General features: G+C 37.3%; 1 protein-coding gene and 1 pseudogene across 2 annotated transcripts in view; both read right to left on the bottom strand.

The window, feature by feature from the left end:
- PRKCB (protein kinase C beta) overlaps nt 1–23,497 on the bottom strand; it is a 704,261-nt gene that overhangs the window by 266,517 nt on the left and 414,247 nt on the right. For both annotated transcript variants that reach the window (XM_074196811.1, XM_074196810.1), the window contains exons 6-8: nt 19,695–19,851; nt 14,910–15,044; nt 3,345–3,441 (exon numbers count right to left, since the gene is read on the bottom strand). In XM_074196811.1, coding sequence (XP_074052912.1) covers nt 3,345–3,441; nt 14,910–15,044; nt 19,695–19,851 — 389 coding nt within the window. The remainder of the gene's footprint in view (nt 1–3,344; nt 3,442–14,909; nt 15,045–19,694; nt 19,852–23,497) is intronic.
- Nucleotides 22,741–23,497, bottom strand: part of LOC141495061 (insulin-like growth factor-binding protein 7 pseudogene) — a 79,041-nt pseudogene continuing 78,284 nt past the window's right edge.

Raw genomic sequence — 23,497 nt, 5'->3', positions numbered from 1 at the left:
AAGTCATAAATTCTGACAAGAATTTCTAATTTCTCTCAAGATTCTGATTTGTAACTTGAACTACTCTGGAACATTATGCTATGGTTTCATAGTATCTTGGGAAACTACAGGGTTCTGTGCTTCATCAGATAGTGGTTCAATTTCTTTTTCTTGAAATATTTATTTAGGGATTTGTAATCTTTTGGATGCTTCGGCAATCACTTCTAATTTCATTATCCTCTCTGCTGATTTATCTCTTTGTGCTCTAGGGTTTTTAACTGAATTTTCTTCCTCTTAAAAATCTCTGCTGCTTTTAGAATTTTCCCCCTTATTATTTCCTTGTTGGTCCTTTTCTGATACTTCTGTCTATGATAGTTGGTTTACCCTTGTAGTTAGGTTTCAAGTTTGTCTCAGACTTCTTTGTTTGTTAATTCACTTTTCCTTATCCTGGGTCCTTAATCTTCTGTTGGTTCATCATTAACCCCAAATGATTCCAATCTCTTTCCCTTCAGACCTAGTACTGTCTAACACATTAGACTCTTATATCATGTTCCTCCATTCTTTGATTCTTTGGCTAACCTGAGCAAGTGTCTGCCACTTTTTGGAAGATTAGGATGCTAGAATAGATATCCTAGGCAGAATTTCTGCACTTTGAAGTTCTGTAATCCAGTAGGTTACTATAGGTAGAAGCATGCACCTCTACCCCTATCCCCACCTGGGGAGAACTGAGGTTCACCATTCCTGCAACAGGATGTTGGGGAGAGGCAGTGGTTACAGAGGCCACAGTGAGAAAGAAATCCTTGAGAAGCCTCCAAAGTATAAACCCATGGGTTATTTCATTATCTCTTCTTTGTCTTGGATTCAAGTAGGGAAAGAGTACTAAGCTGATGAGTTACAGATTAGCCTTCTTCATTGTTAATTCATAAGGTTATTTTTAGCTGGTCTTCTGGCCTTTTTTCAATAGGAAAAGTTATAATTGCACTACCTTTGGCATAAAATTCATTTGCTTTTCTTTGTAAGTGAGTGGAAAAGTATCTTTCTAACTCCTTGATCACTTGACCAGGTCCTGAATGAACTTTCAATGTATCACTCAATTCTTTTATAATTCTACATAGATGTCTCAATTACTCATTTCTCTCTGCCCAAGGTCACACTACTAGATAATTATTAAGTGTCCAAGTCTGAATTTGAACTCAGGTCCTCCTGACTCCAGGGCTGGTGCTCTTTCTACTGCGCCACCTAGCTGTCCCACTTACTCATTTCTGAAACTTAAAGTTTCTAAGATTTCAATAAGAAATCAGAAGGAAAACAATAGTTGATCCTTTTTCTGAACAAACTATTACCAATAAGAGGGACTGTACATTGAGTCATTTCTATGATAAAAGAGATAAGCAGCACAGGCTATTCCTATCCTCTTCAAATATGGTGAAGGACCTGGTGGTTATAGACAAGAATGAAGCTAACTTGCCTATATGTATATCACCACATCACTGCACTAGCATCGTCAATACAGATTAATGTGTTCCTGTCGCATCATACTTTCAAATTGATTAACCTTATTAATTAGTCTTTTTGCTTCCAGAATTACATAGCTTTGCTTCCAGCATTGCCTAGTTACGTTATTGTATGATATTGTGAAGGATACTGCTTTGCTTGGTGCTATGGGTCAAACACAGAGGAAAAAGAGTACTTTGGAGCTGTGATATCTCATGTAGTCTAACGATTAGAATGATTAATAGTCAAAGGTTAGTTCCCCAACTTCTCTCTGTTACCTGTAGAGAAACATGATCTGACTACCCAAAGACACATTTTCCCTTGAGAAATCATTCCTTGGACCTCTTCTGAATGATCAGGTTTAGATGGAGACAATCTTTTTTTTTTAAGGTTTTTACAAAGCAATGGGGTTAAGTGGCTTGCCCAAGGCCACACAGCTAGGTAATTATTAAGTGTCTGAGGCTGGATTTGAACTCAGGTACTCCTGATTCCAGGGCTGGTACTCTATCCATTGCACCACCTATAGCCACCCCTAGATAGATAGAGAGAATCTTACAAATGGACAACCAAGGTCAGAATTTCAACGTTATTGGCAAAGATTTCATTGGGTCAAATGATCTGTTCAGTTGCCTAGCCATGAAATGAACTAGTGATTCATGTAAAAACCAAACCAAACAAAATCTTGCCTTGCAAAAGAGGATCAATGAAACATTTAACAAAATACACAGAAGGAAGTTCTGAGGAGAAAGAAACAGGGTAATCATTACTGTTTTAAGCATACTGTAAAATGTTAAGTTTGGAAATTCACATAAATTTATTTTCTTTGTAAAATGAAATGTTCATTTGCTTCAATATTTTGTCAAACCTGCCCTTTTTTAATAGAGGCAAGCAGCCCAAATGAGATCACCATAAGGTTATGCCTATTACCAGTTCTTACAGATCTGTTGTATTTATAGGTGTCAACTGATGAGACTCTATACCCAGCTATATAGCTAAACTTGCTTCTTACAGCTATGTTTTCATTATTTCCCTTCTGGAAATATCTAAAAACTATCATTAGTAATGGTACTTGCAAGAAAAGTGATCTCTTTTGTTGGTTGACAGTGATATGTCAACAGTTACTATCTGATATTTATGTGGTTTTTATTACTATGGAAGTATCATACCTTTCTTCTCTCCTTCAAACTGTATCCATTCAGGCTTCTGTTTAAGACAATGGTGGTGGTACAGTGTAATGGAAAGAATGATGACTTTGGAGTATGATGTCCTAGGAGATTTTTTTTTTTCTTTTCCTCAATTCTGCCACTGATTGGGCCACCTTGTGAAAACAATTTAACCTCTCAATGAACTCGGTTCTCTCATCTGTAAAATGTGGACGTTGGATTAAGTGGCCTTTGGAGTCTCTACATCTATGTTCCCATGACCTTTAAGGTCTCTTCTAGTTCTATTTCTATGCTCTTACAAAGATCATCCAATGAGAGGAAGTTATCATCAATTCAGAATCACATGTAATGCCAAATAGCTAGCAATTAGATTAGTGTTTTAATTGCATATATTATCCCAATAACCTTGGGGTGTAGGAGGTATTGTTATTCAAATTTTATAGATGAAGAAACTTAGATGGACAGAGATTGTAACTTCCTTAGGATCACACAGCTAGCAAACTGCTAAAACCAAATTTGAGCTCAGATCTTCCTGACTCTGGGTCCAGCGTGCTGTCTTCTCTGACACCCAGATACTAATTCTGTTTGTCACTGGAGAAAACATTTAGCATATCAATAGCAATAATTAGACTATATTCTGGAGAAGTACCAACAAAATTATGCAATAAAAATCACTCTCCAAATAAACAGAAAAAAATACACACTCACCTCAAATTTCTGCCGGAGCTCTTCATTGCCTTCTTCTCCTTCAGGAGGAACTGGAACATTAAAATACTCTCCCTCCTCTTGACTTAGTAATTTAAACCTAGAGAGAGAGAAAAAAACAGAATCAGAGTTAGTAAAATGGTTGAGGTGGTTTCAACATTTAAATTTTTTCCTGAAAATCACCATGAGTTTAATTTTAATTTTGTGACCTTTTCTGGGTACTTCCTATCAAGCTTTAAAATATATAGCTCTTAACTCATAGAAAAGCTAGCTCACATTTATAAAGTACTTTAATGTTTATAAAATTCTTTCCTCCTAGAAAATAATGCTGGCAAACCTGTAACCCCATTTTACAGATGAGATATATGAGTTTTACCACTGAATGATCATAATAAGTTGGTATGAGATTTAATAATTCACAAAGCATTTCCTTCTGCAAAGATGTGAGATATGTGTATTACTGAGAAACCTGGTAATGTGACTTGCCTGGGATCATTTAACGACTAGTAATGTTGGTACCCTGACTAGAGAAAGCGAATTTAAGAACCATGAGATGCCAGAATTCTAATAAAGAGTAGTACCCGATTGTTCACATCAGAGTTATTAGCAGGTGGCCACTAAAGTCATATTGGAATAACAAGAAGTAAGGAATTGAAGAATTACAAAATATACACTTTAGTGAAGTCATATAGCCATTTCAATTGCTTTCAGAGAAAGACTTTGACTCAAGTGAACCTCTGAGACCCAGGAAAGTTATGAATACATTGTCAGAAATCCTGAAAGACTGAAGATGAATCTCTGGGTGTCTCTCCCATGATGCTAACCCCTGGGGAAGTGACTGGAGAGAATGATGTATGTGATTATATTTTCCCTTTGCCTAGGAATCTTAGACTCTGTGACTGTGTCTGGTACTTCCTCAGTGATCAAGGGTCAACCTTCTGCTTGCTAAATTTGTAATAATAAGTCTTTCTTTAGTCAGACTGATTGCTTCTCAGATATAGCACCCATCCCATCAATCTCAGGGATGACATAACAGGCACCATGGATCTGGCTTCTTTTCCTCTTCCTCCTAGCCTACTAATTGTTCATAGGTTAAAGCAACAGCTGCATGAATAACAAAGAGTGATTACTAAGAGTGTGATACAACAAGACTGGCCTTTTAAAATCACCATAACTTCATCCCCAGGCTAGTAATATCCCCCAACCAGAGCACATTTCCATGTGGTCATGAATATTTTGGGCCCATGTGGATTGGTATTCAAGATATGCCCTCAACTTATGAAGAAGGAAAATTAAGTAAAAGGACCTATAATTAGGCAGTCACCTTATAAAAATAGAGAACCCCTTATTGGGAAATTATAGGCACATTAATGGATCATCCTTGGCAGTATATGGGCATCACAGAAGGAAATGTAATGAAATCACAGAAATATCTAGATTAAAATTGCAGACTTGTATATAATGGTTTAAGGTTAACAAAGCATCTTATGTGAACTTCATTTGATATAACATAGTGATCAGAAAGTAGTTGCCTACAAATAAAGAGTTTTAGTAATTATATTCAATTCCAGATTGGGAAGAAGAAATAAATAGGAAGTTGTTGAACAAAGAGATAAAACACTGAATTTGGGGGGCTTTGGGCTCCCATAGACTTAGTAGAGAAAAAGATCTTATTCCAATAGACAGTGACTGACTGGACCAAAAAACAAAAACAAAAGAGAGAGAGAGAAGGAAAATTTACAATCAGGAGTCTAGCAAAAAAGCCACTAAGAGCACAAGAGTCCCAAACTAGTAGAGTTAAAAGACAAGTATCTATGGGGATCCATAATCTCCTAAAGTGTAAGAGTTCCAAAGTGATCACATTCTTTGATTCTGTTTTAGTGCCACTGACCACCAGGATCAAGAATGCGAGAGAAGCACAGCCTGCTAATGCTTATAGAATTGAGATCAGGCAGGAGTAAGATGGGGTTTTCTGGAACCCAGAGAGATAGGCTAGAATCATCTAGGATAGAATAGCAGAGAAGAGCACAGAAAAGCATAGGATAGGATAGCATAGGACAAGATAGGACGGCACAGGATAAATAGGATAGGATAGCATAGGATAGCATGGGATAGAATAGAACAAGATAGGATATATTTCAAGTCAATTCAATATACATTTATTAAATGGCATTTAAAAAAAATTTTCTAGGGAAGATTTTATTTTAATTCAACCAATATTTCAAAGTGAGTTTTTCTTTTCTTTTTCTACATTATTCTAAATCACCATCAATGTGAAAGCATCTGGAAGTTTGGCATCATGAAGGTCACAATCTGGATAACTGACAGTTCCAGTTAATCCTGTCATGAAACGGAACCTCCTGGAGGGTAAAACATCCAGATGTGTGGCCCTGGGTGGTTCAAATATCCTTATGGCTGGTTCAGTTTTGTACTTTTTATCCAAATGTTTTGTTGACATATAATGATGAGAGAAAAAGATTGAGTCATATGAGTTTACTTGGTAGACAAGCTGGGCTTAGGAAGGAAAAAAATAAACATTTAATTTATTTCTAGATTCCTAAAAGGCTCAAGGGAGATGGGGAAAATCAATTAAAAGAGAAAGTTTTCTTTTCAGGAATGTTAAATGACTAACAGGGCAGCTGGGTGGCACAGTTGACAGAGTAGCAGTTTGGGAATCTCAAAGGCCTGAATTCAAATCCAGCCTATGTGACTCCATGGCAAGTCACTTATCCCTATTAGCCTCAGTTTCCTCATTTGTAAAATATGCTGGAGAAGAAAATGACAAATCACTCCAGTATCTCTGCCAAGAAAACTCCAAATGGGATCACAAAAAGTTGGACACAATTGACAACTGAATAACAAATTACTAACCCACTTAAAAGTTTTCAGAACATTGACCATAAGCAATCTGATTAAAATCCCAGATTTTCAGCACAGATCACAGAAGAGAATACTCTCCATTCTCCCCAATGTACACATTTTCACCCATTTCCTTCTTATTGTTCCTTTTCCACCCAAAGAATTTTAGTTGAGATAAATATTTTCCATCTCCCTTGCACCCTATTTCCCTCTTTGTGTATTTTCCTTTCTTCTCCTTCCTCTTCCCCCTCTTTCCTCTCTGCCCTTCTTGCTTATAGTCTCAAATTAGAACCAACTCTTCATTTTCATAATTTCCATCCTTGTTTCATTGTCTTTTTTCCCCCTCCCTCCCCCCAATCAAATAAATGTCAACACTGAGATAAACTGTCTTTCCCTTGCTTTTTCTCCTCTTATCCTGCCACCTGTCTATGTTATATGTCTCTGAACAGAACAATTTCAGGAAACGACCTCTCAGGGGTTGGGCAGACCAGTATTGGCTAGTTACCGAAGGAATCATTCAAAATCAAGTATCTGGAGCAAGGTTGAGCAAACCTGATAAAAGAATATCTAAAATTCATATCAACTGGAAAGCACAGGTAGTGGGGAATAGTAGGAGAACAGGAAGAGTTCAGAGTATTTCAACAGAACTCACTGCCAAGAGGACTCATCTTCATCGTTGCCATTATCCATCATTTCACAATTCTGTGACATTTTACATTTTATAAAGTATATTCTTAAAAAAAAAGTCTGTGAGATAGGTGGAATAGATATTACTGTCCTTTTTTTTATGGATAAAGAAACTAAGGTTGTGAGAAAGAAGTTTTGTCCAAGACCACTTTCTATTCTTGATCAAGTTGGATAACAGGCCCATTGTCAAGGTATTTCATTTGACAGACTAGGAATGTGCTGCTATTTTTGTTTTATCGTATCCAATATACTGATTGACTCTATCTACTAGCCCAGACATGACCAAACTGATTTGCTTGCAGAACATTGATACTCACTTTATACAACAGATGTGTTTGTACAAAATTGAATTTAAGTCATTTAAAAAAGTAAATCAACTTCTCTCTCAAACTGGAGGAGCTGGCTATTGAAAAGATTTAGTTGTAAAATGAATTCTACTGTAAGCAAAAATCACTCCCTAACCTCTAGGGCAACAGGTGATGCAGTGGATAGAATTCTGGGCCTGGTCTCAGGAAGAATCATCTTCCTGAGTTCAAATCTGGCCTCAGAAACTAACTATGTGACCCTTACAGTTTCCTCATCTGTAAAATGAGCTAGTGAAGAAAATGGTAAGCCATGCCAGTAAAACTCCAAATGAAGTCATTAAGAGTCAAATATAACTGAAATGGTGACTGAAACAGTAACAAATTGATCCTCTTTGTTAAATTCATATATTTATGATAGGTTTGCTTAAAACAAGTTACTTTCTTCTATAGCTATAATTCTTGGTACTGTGGAGATCTTAGGAAATGGTATGTTGGCATGGTTATGCTATTACAATATGTGACGGATATTAAACTTGTGAGAAGCAAAATTGATGAATCCAGAGTAATGTAGTAGACTGATGATGGCTGAAGGAACAACATCTGGGCATTACCTTTTAATGGAAAGAGGAATCTGCAAATGGAGTCTAGAGAAGGATGGGAAGAACTCTAATAGCTTCTTTTTCCCTTGTTATGACAGGAGCTAGCTATGAAGTTAGATGAATTCAATTAAAAAATATACAATGGTCTAACAGTCACGATAAGAATTATTTTGGGACAATCCCTTGTTCTATAATTTAATAATTATCTGCTCTGTGATTCTGTTTAATGCTTTAAAAAGTTCTTTTGAGAAACCCAACATTTTTATTGGGTGAGTTGATAAGGAGAAAATGGGAAATTGAAAAAGGCTAGATACAAAAGAAGCTCCCCCACAAGAACTTAGGAGGCAATCTAAGGTATGGGGATGAAGAGAAAAGACCCTTCCCCCTGGAGGGCTGGAAACTAAATCATCTCCATTCCCACTAACATCCTGTTTCTTCACAGGAATAAAAACTTTTAAAGATTCATTGGTTTCCTCAGATCATAAGTACTGAAATAGGTTGTATAGATGTAGAATAAGAAAATGCTTACATCACAAATTGACTTAAATCAAGAAAATATTCAGAGCCAAAGTATTTCAACTGACCTCAGACTGAGCTTCAGTGCAATCTATAACCTTTTTCTGGGCAGAGATAAGGGGAGGAACATCTTTTCTAGTTAGGCTTTTATCTATAGAACAGATATCTACATTGAAGCAAAATGTTATTCTACTGTGCCTAATACTGGATGGACTCTTCCTCTGAGTCATTTTTCCTCATTTACTGCAGATGTTTAGATACAAAAACCATCAGACCATTTCCCTTTGCTTTATTCTAGGAAAATCCTATAACAAGGAAAATAATTTGTCTTTTTCCTTGCAATGGCTTAAAAAATAACATTAAAAAATTACCAAATTTCCTTGCAAAATGGTCGTATCTTTTATCCCATTTTTTCAGCACTTAAAAAGAGATTTACCATTTTTTCCCCTTATGAAAGAAACTAGTCAGAATCAGCAGTGGGAAGAAGATGATAAAGGAAACAAAAAAATATGCAAGGGTACTGGGAATAAGTGGGGGGCAGGGAAGAGATGGGGGTGAAGGAGAAATATATGTTCTGTTCAAGAAATATTTCCCTACAGCTAGGCATTCTATTCAGCACCAAATGAAAGTGTGATCATTACATAAATGACCAGAATTACTTGAAGTCAATAGATCACAGAATGCTAAAATGTTGGAGCTGGAAAGGTCCTTAGAAACAGAACATCAGAACTCCTTAAGACCATTTTGTTCATTCAACTCATTTTATTGATAAGAAAACTAAGACCAGACACAAAATGAAACTTGCTCAAAGCACAACCAGTTTGGAGCAGAGGTGAGACTAAAACTAAAATTTCTTCATTCTCAATTTACCACTTCCCCCCCCCCCCATTTCTTAATGGGTTGGTTTGTTTCTGTCTGAGCCTGTGATTTCATTCCTGTAAGACAGTAGTCTCACACTGAAATTGAAACAGACTCTTGTAGGACACAGATGTGACTTAAAAAAAAACCCACAAAATGACATTATTTATTTTATAATGTATTTTTATTTATTTTTTTAAACATTTCCCAATTACATTTTAATCTTGAAAGTTTTGCAGGCCCCCTGTGGGCTGATACTGTGTGTTTGACACCTCTGAGAAGGGAATTACTACTTGGGGTACTAAGTAGTTTAGTGATTTCCTTACAGTAACATAGCCAGAATTTGTCAGACACTGAACCCAAGTGTCCATGATTCAATATTCATTTAATAACCAGTTACAGATATATCAATATAGTCTACTAAAGATATTATAAGTTCCCTGTATCATTCCATCCAGGAATCCACCAGGGAAGCAGGGGGTCTATCCATGTATTTTGTCATCTGCCCTGCAACAATGACATGGCAGTTTGCACCTATAGGCCATTCCTTCCAAATCTCTCCTCCTAGGGGGAAGAATTCACCTATAATAAGCTACAGTCTGTTTTACATTCTACCTAGTCCTTTACCAGGAAACCAGGACTAACTCTAGTACCCTGCCATTTACCTTGCCTCTACATGATAAGCCCTAGCACTCCTACTCTGGCTCTGAGAAAGGAATTAAATCAATATTATCTTTGCCCCTCAAAAAGGCATGATAATCGACTACCATAGGGGCTCTACCCACAACCTCTGTGACTCTTTAGACCAATATTTTCTCCTTTGGTTAACTCTATGCATTGTCACCTCTTGTTAGAATGGAAAGTCTTTGAGGTCAGGAGCGATCTCACTTTTCCACTGAATACTCAAGTAACTATCACAGTGCCTTATACAGTGCCCTGCATCAATTTTTTTTCCATTCCTTCATCCTCCTCCATGCCTCATCGCAACCTAGATATAACCCATATTTGAAAAGCAAATTCTGATAGGTCCTTCCTATCAGTATGGAAGGACAGTGAATGGGAATTTCCCAATGAATTTTGTAAGGCTGTCATCTGAAAACCAATGAATAAATTGTCCGAAAGGCTCATCAGAAAGTAAATTTATGAATGCAATCACTTATGAAGACCATCTGCTAAGGTACAGAAGTTTGGTATTCTATGATGGGTGGAGAGAATATCCAAACTAATAAAATCCTAGTTCCTGAGGCAGTGAAGAATGCCCACAGCCAGGATTATACTGTTAATGTTTAAAAACCAGCTCTCCAGAAGGAAAAAAACAACAATAATTCAGCCAATTATTGTGGGCACACTTTTAAGTTTAATCTGCACTGATATTTTCTCCACTACTTTCTTAAGTGTATACAATCAACAAAAATACTAAATCAAGTCTTGATTTATAGCATTTGCTAAGCTATAAATGCTCATATTGACAATTTAGCAGTAATGCATGCCTCTCTACAACATTTCAGAATAGTAGGCTCCTACAGTCAGGATGGACCCTGGAAATCATTGAGGCTAAGTCCCATGCTCTACAGAATAGGGCTGGGAGTCTTATAGGGATCTCCCATGGCAAGGAGATAAGAAGCCCTAGTTTACAAGGGATGGAGAAAGTAGCAAGAGCAGGACTAGGAAAATTGGGTTCTAATCCAAATTCTGCCATTCACTAGCTACCTAGCCTTGAGCAAATCAGTTATTTGCCCAGTGTCATATTTATTGCATCTTTGAAAATAGGCTACAAGAAATGATAAAGAACTGTCTTCTGAGAAGTCTGGAAGATGTAGACTTACTGGATGTGTGACCCTGTACAAATCACTTTACCTTTATGTGCCAGATAATTCTCAAGAATATCTATATATGCAGAGGGATTGCTGATTTGACCTGGGAGACAGTTTCCTTTATAGGAATTATGTAATCCAATGAAACCACAGCTGCTGTGCTCCCTTGAAAAATTTAGGGAATTAGTGAATTATTGCTAAAAATCCTTGTTTGCACCAGTATCCTATGTTCTATGGTGCTTTTCATTGGGACCTTTTATGTTCCAACATTCCTTCTAGCTTTAACAGTATTCGAGTCCTTTCCAGTTTTGATATTTAATATATTTACATACTCAACTTGTTGGGGGCAAGAAAACCTTTCCCTCTGATTTAAGTCCTATGTCCTAAGCTCTGTGTGGTACGAATGTAACCACTTAAGTAAATTTCCGAGATTTCTCAAGGTATTAAGAGAAAAAGCTTTAATCAATTCTGGAGAAGCGGGCCCCACTCAGCCTTAAAGATGGAGAATGAGGCAAAGAGATAAAAGACCTAAGGGTCATATGTCCTAATGCAATCCCCCCCACAAGTGACCCATCCTCATTAGTGAGGAACGTGGTCTTCACAATCTAAAAGCTAGTAAACTAATCTAAAGAAAAAAGGTTATAATTCAAACAGAGACAGGATTACCCCAGGAATGTAGGCATTTTGGTCATGACACACCAGAAGTTACTAGTCAGAGGAGGAGGAGCAGAAGAGATATAACACACACAGTTCAACTATTTCTAATCTATAATATTCTACTGAAGAAATCTCAGGCCTTATTCCACTCAGCTTTAAGAGTCAAAATTTTGGAATCAGCAAGCATACCCAAAAAGTCTGAAAATGACTCCAATTCTGAGTTTCAATTCTCATCAATGAAGCTATTAAAGTTATCAAAATGGAAGTGATCTGATTGGTATCTTCCCTGGCAACCTTCAAATGGCTAATTTGGCTGCAAGTGGCTAAATTATCATTGGATATTAGAGCAAGAACAGCAAGGCAGCTCAGGGAACATCTAATAGGACTTGTTTTACAGAAGAGGAAACAGTCTCAGAGAAGTGTGATGTTTTGTCTAAGATCACACAACTCATAATGGCAGAAGAAGAATCTGACCCTCAGTCTCCTGATCTCAGATTGCATGCTTTTTCTCCCTTGCTCTGCTATTATATCCCAAGTCCTTCAGTGAATAGGCTGCACTGTTAGGCTGGGGAAGAGTGAGGAGACAAGACATCATTTCAAGCTTTCTTACTGAGTTTTCTGCAAACAACTCCCCATGCTCTTAGATAATCAAAGAGGGCCTCAGGTGGCAGGATTGAGCATGTGGGGCTGGGTTGGGGTCTGTGCCATCTGCAAGGAAGGTGGACCTCATTTCATGGCCCTTAATAGGAGACCATGTCTCTGGGGGACCTCAGCATCAGAAAAGGAAATTAAAATGGCACACATCCTGCTGAGAAAGCAGTTAGGAAAATGAATAGACCTATTCAGGAGAGGCTTCTTAGACCTACTGTGCTCATCTTCTGGATGGTAAAAAGTGACAGTAATTACAGGCTTAGGACAGAATCTCATAGGGGACTGAAGGCAACCCATAATCAACACTTCTTTGAGGCCCTGGCTCCAGAAGCCAGTGTCAAACTGAATTATTCATACTGACTCCCCTCCTTAGCTACCTCTTAAACAGCTACCAAGAGGGATTTGATGGGTTCCTACTGTGTAATTAACAGGAGGGTAAGAAATTTTGGATGTGGGAGTAAAGTTAGAGGATTCTCTAACAGCACAAAGAAGATGACAAGGATATCACCTGGCAAGTCCTTTGGGGTTGGATCAATTGTCCTCTTTAAGGTATCCCTGGGAAGAATAGATTTACAGGATTGACCATTTCTTTTTTTTATAATTTTATTTATTTCTGTCATTGAGGTTAAAATTAACTTGCCCTGGGGGTGGCTAGGTGGCACCATTGATAGAGCACCAGCCCTGGAGTCAGGAATACCTGAGTTCAAATCCAGCCTCAGACACTTAATAATTACCTAGCTGTGTGGCCTTGGGCAGGCCACTTAACCCCATTACCTTGTGGAAAAAAAAAACCCAAGTAATTTACCCAAGGTCATACAGCAAGGTAGTTATTAAGTGTCTGAAGCTGGATTTGAACTCAGGTCCTCCTGACTCCAGGGCCAGTGTTCTACCCACTGGACCACCTAGCTGCCCCAGATTGCCCTTTTCTAAAAATAATACTAGATCACAACCTTGAAGACTATTACAAAACCCTAGCATACCCATTTCACAGTTGAAGGAACTGAGGCATAGGGAGGTCTAATGATTTGTTTGTTATCACCTGACAGCGAATGTGTGACAGATGCAAGGCTTGAAACATTCTAGGCCAATGTCCTTTCCATTCTACCAAGCACCTAAGAGTAGTAATATAAGTTCAAATAACACTTAACAAAAAGTTTATACTTATAATCTCATTTAGTCATCCTAAAAATTCTGGAAGATTTCAGTTTAAGAATGGTCTCCATTTTACAGATGAAAAGGCAGAAGCTCAGAGGTAAAAATGTTGGATGTTCAGGTCTTATGACTTCAAGTTCAGTCCCATCTCCTTAAATCATGTTCACTCTCTTCTATCAATAGATCATTCCTTCATTCATTCAATAAACATTTATTAAGTACCTACCCTGTGCCAGATAATTCATTAAGTGCTGAAATCACAAGCTCAGATGCAACACTTCTGAAAAAAAGTATTCATTATAATTTCCTCTCCTCCAAATTTTCCTATTTTTCCTGAGTGTGGTCATGTACATTTTCAACTTTGAAGTCATCCCTGCTTTCCTCAATGACTTCATCATTTCTATCCATCCAGTACCAAATCTTATAAACCCTACTTTCACATTATCTTTCAGATCCATTCCCCTCTTTCTGATCATGTTATCCTAGTTTACCTTATCACCTCTCCCCTCACCTCCTAAATAGTCTCCCTGCCTCTCCCCCATTCTCTCTCTTCTCCCAATCTATTGCCCACACAGCTATCAAGCTAATATTCTGAACCTCCTTTGCTTGAAAATCTTCAAGGTCCTCTTTAATATCTAACTGGTAGACTAGAAGTTCATGAAGTCAATTCCTTCGCTGCACTTTTGTACCAACTTGCCTCCCCCAATTTGTCTAGAAGGAGCTCCTTCCTCGGCTCTATTTGATTTGAATTCCCAACTTTCACTTGAACTCAGCTATCCTGCTACCTTCTGGGTACAGAGCCCTTTCCAGGACACTATGCTCTCTCTATCCTCCCAATAGTGTATTTATTTATTTATTTATTTAGTTATTTATTTATTTATTTATTTATTTATTTATTTATTTATTTATTTATTTATTTATTTATTTGTCTATCCGTGTATGCCTTCCCTCCTTCAGTTTCATGAAGATTAGAATTATTTTATTCCTTTCTTCCCCAGCAACTAGCACAATGCTCAAACAAGGTAAGTGCTCAACTGAATTAAATAGTTATTTCTGAATTAAATAATTCAACTAAGCATGTATGGTTTTGTTAAATTGTATTGTTTGTAGAGCACTTATATTTCCAACGTGCTTTATTCACTTATTCAATGAGTCCTCCCAACAACAATAATTTTCTTTATCCCCTTTTCACAGATGAGAAAAAATGAGGCTCAGAAAGGTATAAGGACTTGAGCAGTTATTAGTGAATAAATTGGACCAGAATTTAAATCCATACTTTTCAGATTCCAAGTCCAATTTTTTTTCTACTTGCTCCTCTTCCATATTTGCTGATTTTAAAAAAATTGAAAGAAACTCAATCTTCCTTCTTTACTTTAATCCCTGGACTTGAGAAAGAAAAAGACTGCATGTAATATTGGGTCATTATGGCCTCTTAGCTGTGGCTTTTGAAAATATAAAAGCATTTCTCACCATCCATCAACACCAGCTTTTTGCAGCTCTGAAATCCCAAAGGACAAGGACCCCATGAAGTCATTCCTGCTGGTCAGATCCCAGTCCCAAATCTCCACAGAAAGTCGTCTGTCTTTGTCAGCTTCTTTCAGCTGACTGAAAAGAAAAAAAAGAAAAGATTTCCCTAAGACATTGTTTTATATTATAAAGATAACAATCAAAATCCTTTACATTTCTATAGGGGTTTTAGACTTACAAAGTACTGTCTCAAAATCATTATATTGAGGTAATTATGGTTCATCCCCATTTTATAAACAGGGAGAGGTAAGATGATTAACCAAGATGATTACTACACAACTAATAAATGTTAGAAATTCTTTCAACTACTGTATTTCCCTGACATTTCCCAATCAAGTCATAAAGGACAAAAAAAAATCTTTTGATAACCTGTCCCCCCATGCATCAAGACCTTCATCTTTCACAGTCTCTTATCAACTAGGGCTTTAAATGAACTTGGAATATACTACTGTGGGTACAAAGGGAGAGCTATCAAAATCATATTACTTAATTATAAACTAGATGGTTTCTAGATAAATGCATCATCCCTGGTTAGAGAAATTATAAATCAATCAAGAGTTGAAGAATAGGAAGAATCCTAAACTTGGACTCATATCTGAGTTCAAATACTGGTTCTATTACCTACTATACTTCATCTTGGTTAATTTTCATAGGATTTCAATCTCTGAATAGAACTTAGTGATGAACTCATCCAAACTGAACAGTTTCCCAATCTGTTAAAAAAGGATATTGAATTAAAAAACCTCAAAAATTCTTTACAAGTCTGAATTTATGATGTTAATCTGAACCTGGGAATTGGGGGGGGGGGGGTAGGTGATGCTGTGAATGTATGGAAGGTAACCAAGAAAGTCTGAAAACCATTAAAAGTTACACTTGTCTTAAAGGAGAAGAGGAATCAAGGTAGAAGTCAGAAGTCACACAAAGTTAAAAAAGAGAAACAAAGAACAAGGAGTGGTTTTGAGTGTGTGTGTGTGTGTGTGTGTGTGTGTGTGTTCACATGTCCCATGTTCTTTGTTTCTCTTTATATGATATATGTACATGTGTGTTTCTATTTATACATGTGGATTTGCATGTATGTGTGTATATGGCCATTGAACATATATATATGTATATATATACATATACATATATATATATATATATATATATATATGTGTGTGTGTGTGTGTGTGAACAGATGTACATATACACACACATATGATAGAAATGTGAATGGAGAGCCAGGAACATCTGAGTTTAAGTTTTACCTCTGATATATACTGGCTATGTGATTTCATGTATCTTCTGTTTATGTGACTCTCTAAAACCAGAATTTACAGAGAGGATGCCTACCTGCATTGGTAGAAGATCCTCACCAGGGACTCCTCTACCAATTAAGTCACAGGTTTCATCCTTATCCCTAACTTCCAAAAAAAGGATACATGGAGTATTTCTCCTAAGGTATTATTATGACAATGGCAAGGTAGACGAGATTGAAAATAGTTAACCCAGGAATCCGTGTTAGTTATTTAGGGGGATATTAAAGAATACTTAATTTTATATTTTGTAATTTGTATGTTTTGCTTGAGCTTTCTAAATTGTCATAATAAAAACACAATGTCCAGAGTAAAGAAAATGATTGCCCCAAATTCTCCGTTCTGTTCTCTCAGACTACATCTAAAGTAATGGGTCTGTTTCTAGGAGTTATGAGTAGAACAAACAACAGCAAGATGGATAATATACAAAGGAGAGGGGGTTGGTTTTGTTTTGTATTTTAAAGTGGAAATCAAACGCAATTTGAGTCAGCAGTGTGATGTTCATCCAAAAAAGGTGAATGTGTTCCAAGGTTAAAGAAACAAAAGCATCATATCTAAAACAGGAGAGCTAAATGTCCACTGTATTTTGTCTGACTAGATCACATCTGGAGTGTTATGTTCAAATCTAAGAAGCAGATATTTGGAAAGAGCTTAACATTCTGGAAAGCATTTCAAGGTGAGGGTTGTCAGAATGGTTAGTGACCCGGAGACCATAGTTCAAGTCCTTATCACTTCTGACCTGTCATAACCTGCTTCCTGCCTGTACCCTCTCAGATCCACATTCTATTTACACTGCAGTTGTTGTTGCTGTGTTGTTCAGTTATGTCTGACTCTTTATCATTCCATTTGGGGTTTTCTGGGCAAAGACACTGGAGTGGTTTGCCATTTCCTTCTCCAGCTCATTTTACAGATGAAGAAACTGAGACAAAAAAGGTTAAATGATTTTCCCAGAGTCATATAGATAGTAAGTGACTGAGGCCATATTCAAACTCATGAAGTTGAGTCTTCTTGACCCTAAAGCTAACAATCTATCCGCTGCACCACCTAGCTGCCTTTCAAATTACTTGTCCTGCCTTTAAAACACCAATCTGACTACACCCATTACTCAACTCAAAACCAAAATTTGAGTTTGAGACAATGAGTAAATTTCATAGAATTTAGAGCTGTGGAAGTTGGTGACCAACTCATCTGAACTCTGTAGATTTCAGTCTCCTAATCTATAGAATGAAAAAGTTGAATTAGATAATCTCCAAAACCCCTTTATAATCTAAATCTAGGACCTTAATCTGGTCCTAGAGAAAACAGACCTTTCTAAACATGACAGATTGACAATAATTGGAAATTGACCCAGAAAGCAGGTCATTGAAGACTTCCAAGTCTAGTTCCCATCTTATTTCATATTACCGCCCCCTCATATATTCATGCTTCCAGTCAATCTGGTCTACTAGCTCTTTCCCATATCTGAAATTTCTCACTTTTGTCTTTTGCACAGATAGTTTCCCATGTTTAGCTTGCCCTACCTCTCTCAGCTTCTATCAATGCTTAGGTTCCTTCTAGAATCCATGTGCCACTGATATGGGAATCTATACAAGGTATTATTATTATTATTATTATTATTATTATTATTATTATTATTATTATTATTATTTCTGATCCCCTCTAGATAATAGGGCCCTCACCTTCCTTAAATTACTTTGTAAAACTACGTATTTATTTATTTTTGTGCACATTTTATTTCTTGCAACTGACAAGAAGATTTGTAAAGTAGATTATTTTATTTCTGTCATTATATCCCAAGCAAAATGATTATCAAATAGTGAGGACTTAATAAAAGTTTGTTGTATGGAAATGGAAAGCTATACAGAGATTGGTGTTAAGTGACTACAGATGTTTTGATTGGAGAACCAAAGACTTATGGGAGACATAAAAGGTGTCTTTAAGTATTGGAAACACTGTCAAGGAGAAAAAAAAAAAGTATTGCATTTGTTCTTTCTTGACCCAGAGGAAAAAATGGGGAATAATGATTGGAAATTCCAGGGGATAAGTTTAGAACTGGAAAAAAGAAAAACTTCCTAACAATTCTGGAAAACTATTGTTAAAGGCTATGGTGAAAGAGATTCTTAGATGCAAAGAGAAATAAGACTAGATCTTCTTCAAGGTCTCTTCCAACTTTGAAATGCTGTTATTCTGTGGAAAGCAATGAGGATGGTGAATAAAACAAGCCACATCATGAACTGCTGAAGAAAAAGAGAATATTTGACCTGGAAAAATAGAAGACATAATTGTGTTATTCTAATATTTGAAGGATTAATATGTTAAAGAGGTCTCCTATTTGTAATGAAGGAATTGACAGAATTTCGAGAAAAATAGATTTTTATATTCCTTACAAATGGAAAGGTCCAAAAGTGGAATAAACTTCCTTGAGAGGAAGTATCCTCCACATCCTTGGAAATATTTAGGAGGAGCAAGGATTGAACTGCTTTTAGGGGATGAAATACTTGGGATTTCTGGTTCAATAAGAGGCAGAACTTAAATAATATTGGAATTCCTCCATTAGTGATATACTAATTCTGAGATCCTACTAAGTGTTAATAAGGTCCTTTACAAAAACCCAACCTCTGTTTCAAGTGAACTATGAGGAAAGAAGAGAGGATTTCCCTCTTTAGGTCAGGAAGATCAAAGGGAATTAGAGAATAAACCCTGGAAGAAATAACACTGCAGAAACACACAAAAAGAGAACAATATCCCTAGGGTCTTGGAAGGTGGCCAATAAAAATTGAACAAAAAAGAGAACTTATGGAAGACTGATGGGAGAATGTGTACCAGAGTTACATAGAATAAGAAAATGGGGATAGAATGCAATGTGGAGGAATGATGAGCATTAAACAAACAGTCAAGGAGTAGGAGGAAAACCCCAAGCAAAATTAGATTTGGCTAGTCTTCTTCATAATATTCCATTTCCTCAAAATGACCTCCTGAAAACTCACTCTGGAAATTATGTAAGTGACTTCATATCCACTGGTAAGGGATATATTTGTGAAGGGATTTAGTATCAACTGTTTCCTTCTCTGTCATGAAAAGCATCCTTCACAGAACTAAGGAGATTAGACCAAGATAAGGACAAATTTACTGGCAATTAGGAATATGCAAACATGGAATAGGCTGCCTTGAGAAGTAGTGGGCTCTGCCTATTTGAGAGAAGAGCTGAGGAAGTGCCTTGGAATAAGAGTAGAGGACAAAGAGGACAGAAGGGGGGGGGGAGAGAGAGAGAGAGAGAGAGAGAGAGAGAGAGACAGAGACAGAGAGAGACAGAGACAGAGAGAGACAGAGAGAAGAGGGAGAGAGGGAGAGGGAGAGAAGGTAATAGAGACTCCCAAATTACTCTGTGAGTCAAATCCCCACTAACCCAACCAACTAGAATTATGATACTTACAACTTAAATGTCTCATTCCACTCGGGATTGAGGGAACACTTGATGGTTTTGGTCTTCTGCTTGCTCTCACTCTTGGGATCAGGGATGAGTTTCAGCTTTACATAAGGATCTGATAGACCATTTGGGTCCATGGGTACTAGATTTTTTGCATCTCTTACTGGAAAAAAAAGAAAAAGAGAAACTTAGGATATGTCATAGAAAACAAAGCAAAAGCATTTCAAATTTAAAAAAAGACTTGAAGGATATAGTACTTTTTAAAGGAATGTTTTTCTATACCCCTTTTGTTTTGTGTCTATATTCATTTCTCTCTATGTACATAATATATAAATTCATATACATATATACATATGCGTATGTGTGTGTTTACATATATATGTATAAACAAAATACCATCTTCCTAAAACAAATATAAAGCTCTTGAGATCATGACCTTTTTTGCCTTTGTATACCTAGGACAGTGCCAGATACAAAGTTAAAAGAGCTTAATAAATGATTACTTATTGCCTTAATTATTACTGGAATAGTTGTGGGAGTACAAGGTATTCTAGGGAATATGGCATGAAAGGAATCTTCCACTTCAGGAAAAGAATGAATGGAAATCAAGGGGTGGACACTGTTCTGTGAATAAAAGTAGAAACCTCCAGAACACCAGCTCTCATATGTGGAGGAAGCAGGACTCCACAAGGTTCTGGTAGAGAACAGAAAGATGCTTTGAGAGAAAAAGAAGAGGATAAAAAAAATTTTTAAACCCCCCCCCAACAAACCCCTCAAAGAAAGAAAAATGTTAGATCTCAAAGCAATCTTAGGAGCCTTATAGTTAAATTCCTTCATTTTGTAAAAGGGGAGAACTCACTAGAAGTGGAATCAGAGGGAGGCTTATTCAATTCTTAATGAAATTGAAACTGAACTGACATGGAATCGAATGAATGAATCTTATATAGTTTCATATTATGATGTTAGATGACATAGTGGGTAGAGCACTAATCTTGAAACAAAAAGACATGAGTTCATATCCTGCCTCAGACACTTAATAGTTGTGTTTAAATCACATAATCTCTCTCAGCTTTAGTATTCCTCATCTATAAAATGAGAATATAACAGTAGAGGATGGATCATTAGGAGGATCAAATGAGAAAACATGTATAGACTACTTTGCAAATCTTAAAAGCATTATATAAATGATAGTTTCATTTACTACTGTTATTATCATTATAATAATAATAATATTATAATAATGATAATAATAATAATTATTATTTTTATATCTGGAAGAAACCTTCAAGACCATTTAAAATCCCTCATAGTTATAAATGAAGAAAAAGAGGTCAAGTGTTAGATGAAATTTCCTAGAGAGCCTAGTTTCCTGGTTTTCTCATTCAATACTCTTATAGTCAGACTGCTGAAATTTGACATTTTAAGATATGGCCAAGACTTCCTTCAGGGTGCTGACCCTTTCTGATAATTAGTCCCTGGTCTAAAGACCTAAGGCATATAGATGAAAGGGGAAAAGGTATGTCCTCCATGCTTCTCAAGTTCCATCAGGTTCCAAGCTCACCTTACCCAGAGAGGGCAGTCAAGTACCCTACACTTGATGGGGACAAGGGGTAGGGTAAAGGGATGTAAGGCTGCTCCCAGACTATGGCAGAGTGTGATGCGGTACAACCAGTAGACTTTTCTAAATGCAAATTGTCCTTTTCCAGTCCCTTGGGCTCTAAATCTATCACCTAAATCACAACAAGCCTGTCCAGGCCTCCCTCCTTACTCATGAGCTGGGTCATAGCCTCAGACTTAAACCTCTCCCCTGACCTGAAGAATTCTAACAGACAGACTAAAGGACAAATCGTGTTCTCCTCCTGTCTCTACTATTATCATGCAATCACTGAGCTTGGCCCCAGCTACTTTCCTAAAAGAATTTCAAGTGTTGTTAAGATTCATCAAAATTTTCTGCCCTGGGGCAGATTGTCCAAGATCAGAAAGGGACATTTCCAAGGGACCAGTTTTGATTCTGTACAAACAAACCCTCTTTTTATTTTTATATCAATGGGTTGACAGAAGAGCAGCATCCCATCCAGAGCAGCAGCAAAATGACACACCCATGGCAGTCCATCTGTCATCTCATGCACACATAAACAGACACACACACATCTTAATTCAAGGAGGAAAAATATATTTTAGGCTCAGAAATATCCCCTTCTCCTTAAAGACCCACTATCTAATGAAGACTAAAAATTGTGTTCTGTATCCCAGTACATACAAACATATCTCCTAAAACCAAGATTAATAATGAATAGCGATTCTAGATATATCAGCAGGTAGCAGGTAGGGAGGAAAATGTGAGCTCTATATAGTATCATGTTAAGCATATGTGATATTATTGATAAGTGGATGGTGCCCAAGTCATATGAATATGTGTTGTGAGTTATATTGAAGGTATATGGGAGACATTCCAGGTCTGTCTTTTCCATGTGTGATGTAGATGGCACATATCCTATATACATGACAGAGATGTGTCAGTTGTTTTGGTCAGTCTGACTCATCACACTCCCATTTGGGGTTTTCTTGGCAGATTACTGGAGTGATTTGCCCTTTCCTTCTTCAGCTCATTTTACAGATGAGGAAACTGAGGTTGAAACAGGGTCAAGTGACTTGCACAGGGCCACAAAACTGTGTCTGAAGCAAAATTTGAACTCAGGTCTTCCTAACTCCAGGCCAGAGTTCTATCACCATCTAGCAGCCTAATCACAGGGAGTGAATGTATTATGTATCTATTTTACTTACATGTAATAGACATATTATGGAAAGGTCTGTATTTTATTTAGTATGTGTGAGAAGTAAATAAGGGTCAAATATACATAATGGGCATCTTGCTAACAAGGGGAAAAGAATTTATTAGGGTTCCTGCAGACTCAACTTGCAGATTTCTCTTTTTTTTTTTGGTGTATCATTTTTTTTTATACTATGCAGAGGGCATGTTTGCACATCAGTGAATACAATGTAAGGGGTTAGTGGATTAGATTAAAAGAAACTTGTTATTAGACAACAGTAGTTGTAGTTTTTCCATGACTGTTTTAAACTGTGCATATTCATAAAGACTGCAGGATTTCACTGATCAGCACCTTCATCTTTTTTGGATGGTATTTCATGTAAAGAATCAATCACTGTAATTTTTGCTGAAGCAATAGCCTGTCCTTGGGAATTTGAGGCATGACACTCATATTCCCCAGCATCTTTCTTACTCAGAGGAGATACCAGAACCCAGCCTGTTACTTCATGCTTTTCTGGGCCACCTCAGGTTTGGATGGCTAGGTTATCACAGTCTCCAGGCAGAAGTTCTGTTCTTTGAACTCCATAATGACCTCTTTTTACCTTATTCCAGATGAGAACTGGGGTTGGAATTCCTATAACTTCACAACTTAAATACACTTGGGCTCCACTGACATTCCAGATGTCTTTAGGGGGTGTCACATTGGAAGGACCTTGGTTGCAGGTGCCCTTGCTGAGCTGGGTAATGGCTTCCTGGCCCAGGCTCTCCGCCTGGAGGCTGGTGGCGTGCAGCTGGCAGCCGCTGGGGTAGGTGATGTCATCGCTGCCGCACATCGGATAGTGGCTCTTGCACACGCACACGCAGCTCACCACTGGCCCCCCCGGTGGCCACCCCGACTTTGCCCTTCCTACTTCTTGCGGCTCTTCACGCACTCCATCCCCAGCGTGCAGTGTCCCCTGCCCGTGCTGCTGCCCCCGCCCAGATTTCTCTTTCTAGTCAAAGATGATTCCCTGACACTGTTGTTCCAGCACCATTAGTC

Source organism: Macrotis lagotis, chromosome 8 (genome assembly GCF_037893015.1).
Source record: "Macrotis lagotis isolate mMagLag1 chromosome 8, bilby.v1.9.chrom.fasta, whole genome shotgun sequence".
NCBI classification, from domain to species: Eukaryota; Metazoa; Chordata; class Mammalia; order Peramelemorphia; family Peramelidae; genus Macrotis; species Macrotis lagotis.
The sequence above is the reverse complement of the archived record's forward strand: the minus strand, read 5'-3'. Positions and strand labels throughout refer to the sequence as shown.